This window comes from Anneissia japonica, unplaced genomic scaffold, assembly GCF_011630105.1.
Source record: "Anneissia japonica isolate Jap-2015-1 unplaced genomic scaffold, ASM1163010v1 scaffold343_len330904_cov94, whole genome shotgun sequence".
Lineage (NCBI taxonomy): Eukaryota > Metazoa > Echinodermata > Crinoidea > Comatulida > Comatulidae > Anneissia > Anneissia japonica.
In genome coordinates, this window is record NW_022749212.1 from 242,424 (window position 1) to 254,657 (window position 12,234).

General features: G+C 32.7%; 1 protein-coding gene across 1 annotated transcript in view; it reads left to right on the forward strand.

Annotated features, from left to right (window-relative positions):
• The window catches only part of LOC117121032, a 37,963-nt gene that overhangs the window by 13,229 nt on the left and 12,500 nt on the right, over positions 1–12,234 (forward strand). Inside the window, exon 3 of the mRNA XM_033266128.1 lies at positions 7,346–7,426. Within this exon, the coding sequence (XP_033122019.1) occupies positions 7,346–7,426 (81 nt within the window). The remainder of the gene's footprint in view (positions 1–7,345; positions 7,427–12,234) is intronic.

Sequence of the window (12,234 nt, forward strand, 5' to 3'; positions counted from 1 at the left end):
CCATTTTGAAATCCAAGATGGCCGCCATAATGACCTCGGATGAGGTGGTTCCTACCAAAAATTGAATGCTATGACCATAAGGAGCATGTAAAAAAATATTGGTGCTTTTGTCCGGAACGTCCACATTAAGTCCAAATACGGCCTAAGCTGCCGTACTATATCCACAGTAAAGAGACAACCTTCCTAAGTAACACAAGACGAACAAAATGCCTAACAGCTTCAACTCCGTTACTGTGGTATTCAGGTATGCCGTGTACACCTGGTGGTTGGAACAGGCTTGGCAGCCTTGGCGCTTGCTGTACTACAACAACAAAGCCAGTGTTAGGCCTAAGGGCTTGGAGTTAGTAACAACAAAATCAGCAAAAAAAAGAAAAAAAAAAAAAACATGAAAAACCATGGATTAAATTACAAATTTAACACAATCAACCAACATTCAAGAAATCACAATCCACAAAATTATTACGACAACATGAAGTAATTATACAAAAGTTTTAAGTTTTTACAACAGTATTTAAGTTCGAGCTGAAGTGCCGCCATGTAGCACTCATTCAGAGGTTAGATTTGAATCGACTCTACCATATATTATATAATGTAGTCATAATTAATTGTTTAGATCATTCTTAATCATGGTTCAGTACTGCTTTAAAGGCCTAATTACTATAAAATGTTTTCATAACACACATCTACATAAAATAACCTCATAATCTAAAATAAAAGAAAGCAAAGAATTAACTCAAATGAACAAATAATGCAAAGCCAATCTTAAAAACAAGTTATACATTTAGGGGTCCTTCTAAATTATCAACATTTTCACAAGTGTACAAAGAGTACACTTTTTCATGACCCCTCCCCCCTCCCCCCTGAGAGCGTACAAAAAAAATTTTGAATGTTTTTTGTCATCTCGGAATAGCCAGTTCAATAACTAAGTACTGTAATTTCAATACAAGACACATTCAATTGTACTATGTGTAAAACAATACATTTATTTATCTCTAGATTGGCTCTCATGGTAGAGGCTTATTATAGCCTTAATGAGACTCTCCCGACCATCAATGTGCTATAATTTAATTACAGTATACACAATATTTGTTTGTTATAATTTTGTTAACGCTCGCGCCTTTGATCATTCAATTTGGAATGGCGCCTTATAAATGTTTGAGTATTATTATTATAATTTTTGATAAATAAAACAATCTGAGTTGTGAGTTCAGTTCTGAGTTATTGTTGACTAATCCGTATGAAGAAGTGTACATCGCCACTAGTCATAGTTAAAGCTGTAGCAGGAGCACCTTTTGGTTCATTAACTTCCACGTGAATAGTGAAGCAGCAACAGTTTCAGTACTCTTGACAGTTTTTATATGTAGCCTATAGCCTAGTAAAACAAAATTATAGAGAAAAATAACAATATAACAGTATTTTTTCCAATAAACAGGACATTTATTCGAATAAATAAGGTACTGTACTTTCTGCTTTAGTATATTAAAATAATGTCAGTAATATTAAAATCAGGGAAAATGCACACACAAAGCTAGGCCTGTCAAGTGAATGGGTGGACTTTAAAAAGATAGAAGTATTGTATAATCAAGGAATCAGAAAGAAAATAACAAAACGTCAATGAATGACAATGGGAGCATTTTAATTGAATATATGTAGGCCCAGTCTCTATTTCTAGGCATAGCTATTAACTAGGAGCAGTTGGCCTAGTAGGCCTAACCCTAGTTATGCCTAGGACTAGTAGTAGTTTAGGCCTAGCTAGCAGTCCCATACAAAAAAAATCTATAAAATTCTATCAAAAAAAACTATAGAATGTCTTTAGCATAATTGTTTAGAAAATCTGTAGAAAATTCTATAGAAATAACTATTAAAATATATTAAAACTATAGTTAAAATCTATTAAAATTATATAAAAAACTATAAAAAATTTTTAAAAAACTCTATAAAAAATATATTAAAACTATATTAAAAGACTTACAAATCTATAAAAAATTATATAAAAAACTATGAAAATTCTATTAAAAATCTATAAAAGTCTATGAAAATGTTATATATAAAAAACCTTTAAAAACTTTAGAAAATCTATACACATTTTTATAAAAATCACTTATAAATCTATAAACATTTTATGGTAAAAACCTATAAAAATACATTAAATAAAAAATGTGGGTGTTGTGTGTTTTTGGACAATTCAACTGGTCTTCAACTTTAACTGGCCCCAATTCCAATTGGTTTGCAATGGTCCCAGTTCCACTTGGTAACAATGGCTTTAATCAACTTTTGCAGACTTACAAAATACACTATGAGTTCATATACAAACCATAATTTCTTTAATTTAAAACACCAACAAACATCATACGGTAGGGACATTACTTCCCTAGAGTCTCATTTACTAGCATACCCCTTCATTTATAATCGTTTTGCTAATGTCTTACTGCTAAACATACTGTACCTCAAATTCAAGGCTGCTTTACAGTCCGGTTTAAATAAGCATTGTTTTCGTAATGTCCTAATACAAGAGTTTATTATATAAAACAATATTCAAGAACCATTTGTGTTACAGGTGTGCATAAACCAGCATTCTCTGTAATATTGCAGTAGCAACTGTCCATGACTATGCCTTTTCTTGTCCGATGGTACCAAGCTAAATTAGTATGAATTATGCCGTTGAACAAATCTATTTTGAAATATTGAATCACTGTGACTTTACTAACATTTTTCGGAGTTCACTCTTGCTGAAAGATATAACAAAACAAAATCTTTAAAAAGAATAATAATGGTAAACTTATACGGTCGCATATTATAGAAACAGCTATTAAATGTATTACATCCCTTTATTATTGTATTGAAATAGGAGTACTATGCATATATGTAGCTAACGACAGACTAGCAGTTACTTCTTTTTTAATCAAAAATTTTTTTTTTAGATCTCAAAACAGCTTAGCCTACATTACAATTTCAATATCACTTAAGGCCTATATAGGCCTAATATATACACATTAAGTTTGACTAAACTCTATCGTGTAAACTACAGCACCATCTATAGCATGTTGTTAATAATTAATAGTACAGGACAGTAAAAATAAAACGTCAACAAAACATTATATTCACCTTTAGTAAGTCATGTAATTTTCTGTTCCTTCACGTAGATACATCTTCAAACAAACATTAATATGCTTTCCTACTACAATCACTGGATTGAGTTTTCACTTACAGTAGTTACTGAGACTTGAGAATCCTGAAATAAAGTCACCATTTATGTTGTTAGGCAATTTGATTACATTAACTTTCTCCAAATAATGATACAATTCTTATCATGGACATTAGTGAGGACACGGCCCAAATGCAATTCACCACTCTTCTTATGGCATGCTAGACTGACTATAGGGCAATTAACTTACAGCTTGGCTAGGCCAACAAAAGGCCCAGGTTCTAAGCCTAGCCCTATATCCTAAATGGCCTAGAGAGTTATGTCTGTCTTTGTACAGCGGCTAAGCTAGAATTACCGTTGCAGCTAGGCCTTAGGCCAGGCCAGGCCTCTTCATCTACCACTTCTACTAGGCCTAGGAGGAGGCTAGCGTGTCTGCTAGATAAGTTTAGGGGCAGACCCACTCCCCCTCTCCCCACCCCCACCCCTATAAAGTTCCCATAAGGCTACGTATTAGCGGTTCCAGAAATTTTTCATAGAGTTTGAACAGATTTTTTATATACATTAATACATAATTTTTTTTATAGATATCATTTTTTAAATAATTTTTAATATTTCATTTACAGATAAACACTTCCATAGCGTTCGTATTCATTTTATATATACTTTCTATAGAGAAACAATTTTACAGACTATAAATGTTTCCATAGAGTTTATATATATATATATATATATATATATTATATATATTTTCTATAGACTATTAAAAGTTACAGTTTTTAAAATGACTGTGTTTAGAATATTATACAGTTCTACAGAATATACTATAAATAAATAGATTCATATTGAAATTTCATATATGTTATACTCTATATAGATTTTATATGTTCCTATAGAGATAATCCCTATAAATTGTTATAATACATTTAAAAAATACAGGTAAGGACTATAATTATTCATAGAAATTTTATAGTTTTATTATAGAGAACTTGTCAAATCATTTGTATAGAATATTTTATAGAATTTCTATAGAATATGCAAGATGTAAAACATGTTGGTAGACTATACTGGTCAGACACGAATGTGTCAATACAATATTGAATGAAACAAAAAAAAATTAAAAACATAGACATTACATTAATAATTCTATAGAAACTAGTTCCTCTATAAAACAATTTTATAGAAAATACTAATTTCTGTAGAAATTGATTATTCTCAATAGAAGGTCTATAAAGTTCTATAGAATTTGTATGTGTGGGGTAGGCCTAACCTAGTAGGTAGTAGTAGGCCTAGACTACGTAGTAATACTAGCTAGTATTAGTAAAGTAGGTTAACCTATAGAATATCATTTTTGGACAGTCTACATAGTAACATTGACATTTTATTACTTGTTATAAGGCGTACGCCAGGGTTTACCCCTCCCCTCAACGTACGTTTTGTACGCTTGTGAAATGTTGAAAATTGTGAAGGACCCCTTAGCAACCCATGATATATTATGTTGAGTTATAGTGGTGTAATATTACTAACGATGCATACTTGTCTGGTGAAGTGTAGCCGAGTAGTAAAGGTGCGTGTGTTCAGAAGAAAGTTATTCGACCTTATGAGGTTCGATAATCTCTCTTGACGAGTCGAATGGCATATTGTGAGATATGCGAAATGGAAAATATTTGAAACATTCTAAAATCTGCATCTTACTTCTCCACTCTATCCACCAATTCAGGCCTGGCATCATAGACCTCAGGTGGCAAGCCCATCAATCGGGCTTGCACGCCGTCCGCTTGCAGTCCGCCGGTCAACACGGTCGAACGATCTGACAGAGTTGACTCTGTTGCGACCAACAAATATATACTGTAAATAGCGTTCTAAAATCGAAATTTTACTTCCAATCCCCTTTAAATTTAAATGGAGCCGAGATACATGGAATATTGTATATTTGTGAACCTATAAAGTAAATCAGTCCATCAGCTTTTAAGTTATGAGTCCAGAAGGACACACACTCACACACACCCACCCACACACACACACACACAACTGATACACAGAAAGACGTGCGCTACTATTGCAATACCCTTCGCCTCTTCGAAAGTCGACAGTGATTAAGATAAAGAAAAATCAGAGTATCTATGCCATAAGGGAGGAATGAAACGAATTTAAAAGGACTACGACAAACTAACATGAACTAACCGTTTGTTCAGTGAGGGCCGCTCCCAATGAATATTGAATGAAGTTGAGTTGTTGAGGCGGAGTTGTTGCACCCACAAATGTAGTAACGCCCACAAATGTACCAAAAAACATGCCATCTTCGCACCCAAATATAATTTTCTTTTAACTTCGAATGAATGAATGAATTGAGCTATACACAGTAAGCTATCGCTCTGAGACTTTATTGTATAGAGCACTTTAAAAATGCTTGTTTATTATTATTATTATTATTATTATTATTATTATTATTATTATTATTAATGTAGGAGATGAGACCCACAAAATTGGCAAACCGCACATTTTGTGACAGGAGCATGACATTTTTAGCGTTTAATAAAAGGCTTGCGAACAACAAAAACAGCGAAAGAGTCAGAGAGGAATTAAAAGTCAAGGTTTTAGGAGGAGTATATTATGCGTCAAAGGTTATATCTCTGGAATATATATCTCATTGGAAAATTAGAAAGAAACATGCATATAAGCCTACTGAATATTTTGAAAGAAAGTTAGCTTCTACCCTCAGCGGTTGTCAAGATACGGATGGCCTATATAATATTTTACTTTCGTCAAGTTCTCAAAACTTTCTGTTGGTCATTTCTTCCGATCCTTAATTATTCGGTCGAACAAGCTATATATTTCGCCATATGTTTTGCAATAATCATAGTTACGGAAGAAAACACATGTGTTTAAAAACGTTTTGAGAACTTGACAAAAGTGAAATCCAGAAATTCTCTCTCCATCACATGCCCCATACAACATGCAAGTTACCTTAATTATACAAAATTTGTTGGGAAAGTATTACATAGGGCATCCGTTTCTTAATGTTCGTAAGATAATTCTCTTTCAAAATATTTATGTTTCTATTTCTTTCAATGAGATGTATTTTCCGAATATGGCATAACCTTTGAAACATAAACACACAGAACTTTAAAAAAATGACTCTTCCACTGTTTTTATTGTTCGCACGCCTTATAATTCAAACGTTCAAAATGTCATGTTTCTGTCACAAAATGCGCGGTTTGGCCATTTTTGTGTCTTATTTCCTATATTCAAATTTAAAATGATTTGGACTTCGCCCACATTTGTGGGCGAAGAGGTCATGTTTTGGCAAATGTGCCAAGGTATGGTAAACGTGATAGGTGTTAGGCCTATGATTTTCTTCCAGTGTTCATTCAGAAGTTTTACTTGGATCCTAATGAGTACACAAATTGGATTATTTGTTTTGTTTTTTTAGAAAAATTTCACTATTCAGCTTTCCATTGGGCTTGTATTGTAGTAGTTCATTATTTATTTTTATTTTTATTCTTATATGTATAACATTGTTTTGAGATTGCATTACTACTTTGATAACAATGTAATTATTTTTAAAATAAGCCGCTAGACGCTTATACAAGTCATCTTGACTTAAGGATGGTCTTTGTTGTATCTCATAGGCGTCTAAACTATTAATTTATAATAATATGTCTATCCAATTCAGGCCAACAATATAAACGTTTAATTTTTTTTATTATTTTTTTTATCCACCCAACGAATCTCTACTAACTTCCAAGACGGAGAGGAGGGAGAGGGGTCAACCCCACCCCTCCCCTCCCCCGTAGCGCCGCCACTGGTCTAGGCTTCACCTGTTATAACCAGCGCCGTAGAGCAAGATTCGTTAGGTTCGCTGTGTGCGTTCATAGCAATAAATTATTCCATCACGATGTAACTGTAGTAAAATCACTCCAGCTTTGAGATTTTTGCACACAAGATAAAACACGGAGGTACTCTATCGATAGAGTGATCAGTCAGGAATAGGAAAATTTAATGCAAATGGAATTGATAATGTCACACTGATTCATTATGGTATAGTAATTCCTAGAAAGGATTACGTAACCCTTTACAATTTATTTAATTATTTATTTATTGTAAACTCTTGTGGAAAAAATAGATATGTATTCATTCATTATTAGTTTGTATCATTTTAAGGAATTGTTCCTGTTTATTATTATATATTTTCCTACACAGCTTGAAATATCTCATAGAATTATTGAAGATAGCGATGGCAAATCTGAAATATCTGAACCGCATCGAAATGTCTGCATAGAGGTAAGCACAGTATTTTATTATTAAGCAACCTAATGCGGCACGACCACAATATTTTGATTTATAAACCCGCCATGCCTGTATTATCGAAAGTGGATTAAGTTATTCCAGGACTAACTTTAGTCCTGTACTAGTATTCTCGAAAGCTGGAATAAGTATTCAAAAGCTTGACCCTCGACATATTATGTAAATCATGGAATATGTGAGGTAAAAAGAATATTCTCCATGGCAACGCCTTACAAATATTACTGCTCATCCTCAGTACGTCCTGCAGTTTGAACTGTTTTTTTTTCCAGATAAATAGGGGTATACACAACCAAATATGTTTTTATCTCATTTATGGTGTTTTGTTTGCAATATCAGAATTGTGTCTTAGCAGGGAACAGTGAAATTGAAACAAACTTGCATAGTAAATCTGTTAGGGGTGAATAATTAATTCTGACAACTTTAAAAAATTGTTTTGAAAATTCAATATATTTTCTATATATAAAGTTAGAAGGAATAAAGTACTCCAACTGCTGAATCCTGGTCGATGACATTTGTAGCCTAGAATTTTTTCAGCTTATATGATTACATTTTTCAGTGTACAATAATTATATGAGTATTGAATAAGGAAAACCACTAAAACAGAAATGAAATGAGAATTGAACATAATTTACATTCAAATTTGATTATATAATTGTTTTAGTAATTTCCAAAGTAATTGTAAAACAATTGATTTAAAAACAATGATGCAGTATGTAGGCCTATATTCAACTAAAATATAATGTTACATTTATCATACAGTAAATCAGAATATTTAAAACTATTGTTCTTCAGTTGATAGAACGGTAGTTGGTAGGCCTATGAATTATTTATTGATCGTTCATTTGGCTCTTGTTGTCATTTCTTCTATTTTCTTACATACCAATTCAGCCTGAAATAAAAAAAAAATAACATATACTACAGTTTAATCATAACAGTACTTTTATTACATTAGCATAGCATAATTATTAGTCAAATTCATTATAACAATGAATACATTATTAATGTGTAATTATCTATTGTTTTATATTGTATATGTTACACATGTCAATGAAGGAAAATAAATTTTAGTTTGAGTTTGAGTATTATAATAACTTTTTATAGTATTAATTATTTTTTACAAAAATAAGTATAAAAAAGTATAAATATAAAGGTCTATTACAGTATATTCTACCCTTTCTAATATTATTTTGAACAAAAATATTTAAATTTATTATAGTACGGTATTTGCAATATTTTAATTATATACTAATATATTAATCAATTAAAAAATAAATTATATTACGGTACATTTTGTATTATAAATAATAAATAAAATAAATTATTATTTATATTCAATTCAATTTCAATTCAATTCAATTTAGTTTTATTGTCCAATTTTAAAAAGGAAAAGAAGAGCAGAAACAATTCATTGTATATTTAAAAATATAAAAAAGTATAAAAAATTGTACACACAGTACTAGCATGCCTAACAACTCGTTTTAGCAGGCTCGTAGGCAGGATTTTCGATGGGGAGGAAATTGGGGGGGGGGGGCTTGGGTGGCAATGAGTCCGCACCCTCTGCATCCCCTGTCTACGGGCCTGAAATGATACTTTGTCGCTTTTCTCACAAAACCCCTCCAGGCCTTTGCCTCTGGACCACTAAATTTAAAAAAAGTCCACTTTTTAAAACTATTACTTCACTAAAATCGTTCCTAATGTTCGCAAAATGCTATAGTATGCATTACATTTTTTGCCCGATCTTCTACCCGTTGATTTTCAATAATGTGCTACGAAATCTGTCGGAAACTATCAGCTCCAGTGATTGCAGATTGATCCATGTCAAAAAATCATAAATTAAGTTTGTGTAAGAGTGCCATTTCCAGCCATTTTGAGGTGCCATAATCATAAATTCTCTTACCTTAGCCCCACCATGACTGGTATTGACCATCTGTCTGTGCATGTTCCTCCTTTTACCCCTCCCTCTATTTCTAATTCTTTACTGTAGGTCCCTAGACAGTACTCAAATGAATGAAAATTTAAATAGGATATTAATAATTGAGGATTTTAGAAATCCATTACAAAAAGTATCACAATATGCTAATTTGTCAGAGCTTCCAGAAGATTCGCCCCACCTTCGAGGGAATCCCTAAGCAGTCGCCCATCGTTAGGTCCACTTCGGTTGCAAAACGCACCTCCCCATCGAAAATACTGCCTACGGGCCTGAATTTTGAGGGTTTTACATAATAGATATTTCAAACACATAATTCCAAAATATATCATTTAAATTTTCATTAATTTGGGTGTTTTTTTGCGACCTGAAAAAGTAACGTTATTATTTCCTGTACATCTGCAGGCCTATAAATAACATCCTTCGTATTATATAGATCAATCTCCAATCACCGGAGACGATCAATTTCTAACAAATTTCATACCACATTATTAAAAATCAACGGTTAGATAAGCTAGCAAATATATAATGCAATGCATATTAGGAACGATTTTGTCATGAGGCAAAAGTCCCAGTTAGCAGTAATGGTCGATAGTGAGCTGTCTGATAGTTGAGAGTGGGCTGTCAAATGGTCCAGAGGGAGCTGTTAGCAGCTCCATAACTTAACTTTAATTGGTTTTAAGAATGCCCATTGGGAGTTAACAAGAGAGTCCTGGCCAGCAACATATAGCCATTGGAATGTAAACAAGAAACCCATTACAATCACTCACTTCATCTCACGGGCGTCAGTGGCAATAAATAATTTAAGAACCCATCGCTATTCAACATACCAGCAGGATTTATAACCTGGGTTTTTTTCCAAAAGCCGGGTGCCATGGACCAGTTCTGTTAACGGCCAAAAATGCAGCATGGTGAAATCATAGGTTTTAAAAAGTGGACCTTTTGAATTGTTTGAGGGGGGGGGGTGCGTCTACACCCTCTGCACCCCCCTCCCCCCACCACTTGCCTATGGGCCTGGTCTTAGCCTATCTATATCAGACACTCTACCATTACCAACCCAAACAAGGCATCCAAAAACAAGAACACTTTCAATGACTGCAGTATAAAACAGTTTCAAAATTGTTTTGTCAACCTTAAAGTAATTAAGGTGTCTAAGAAAATACACATTGGATTTAGCCTTTTTGAGAACACCCTCTAACTGCTCTCCATAATTTAAGTTCTTATCAATTGTAATTCCAAGGTATTTATAGCTATTGGCTCTTTCAATTTCCATGTCATTAATTCTAGGTGGATGAACACTATCACAATTCTTGACCCGGAAATCAACTACCATTTCTTTAGTCTTGCTATAATTAATTATCAATTCATTATCTTTACACCACTCATCAAAGTAAGAAACTGTGTCAGTATAATGAGTTGGGGAGTTTTTACAGAGTCCTACAATTACAGTGTCATCCGCATATTTCAGAATACGAGTATCGTTCGAACTTGAGCGACAATCATTTGTGTATAAACTGTACAGTAATGGTGACAGCACGCAACCTTGAGGTAACCCTATATTTGTAATAATTGATCTTGATAAAAGAGATTCAACTCACACACTCTGTTTCCCCTTTGATAGAAAACCCTTTATCCACATTGTAACTTTCGGATTTACATTCATATTCTGAAGCTTGTTAATGAGTATATTAGGACGTAATGTGTTAAACGCACTTGAAAAGTCAACAAATGTCAAACATGCAAAGCACTGCTGTCGGTCTGTCTGTATGTTCTTTGATAAGATTTATAAGCGTTAACACAACATCGTCAACGGATTTACCATGTTGGTAGGCAAATCGTATGGGGTCAATTTTTGATTTGAGTGGGTCCATTAGTAGTTTTGCAATTATACGCTCAAAAGTTTTCATCACTACAGACGTGAGTGCAACAGGACTATAGTCGTTCAACTCGGTAGGATGTGGTCTCTTAGCGACTGGCACAACAATTGCAGACTTCCAACATTTTGCTACAAGATGTTGGTTAATTGACCTCTGAAATAATATGGTGTATAGGGTGGCAAGAGCATCTGCACATGTATGTAGGACCTTAGAGCTGATTTGATCTGGTCCAAAGGACTTCCTTGGTTTACATTTTATAAACTGCTTTCAGACTTCCCATTCATTAATTACGATGGGGTTATTTTCATATATGTTTTTCTCTTGTTATTTTTTATATTACCAGTTATCAATAATAATTATTAAATTTGATATAGTTATGCTTAAAAATAATAATAATAATAATAATAATAATAATAATAATAATTGTCGACTTATATAGCGCATATTGTAGACCAACCTAAGTTATTAAGTAAGTTTAAATATGTTATGTGCACATTTCACTATGTGCTTTTTATATTACAGTATTGATAAATTGTACATAAGCAATTGGCTGGCTACAGTGTGCATTTTACTGCAATAAAATCTTTTTACATTTTCTCTTTATCTCCAATCATTCTGTATTGATATTTCGATATGAAATATACAAAAGAAAACATTTACAAAAACCAGGACGCAGCCTGAATCAAGAGGCTTACGCAGGCAAAAAGCAGTTCATATATCAAGAACACGAAACAAACACAAAACAGAAACATTAAGGTAAAGCATTAAAATCTAATATAAAAGGATCATTCAAAATTTAGGTTTAACAATTATTTACAAGATAATTTATAAAAACTAGAATTTACAGTTAAGCCGTTACAATTTATAAAAAAAGAAATTTTACATTTTATTTACAAATTACTTATTCAAAACTTAGATTTATAATTTAGGTTACAAACTTATTTATTCAAAATTAAGTTTTACAATTATTTTTGTCATTA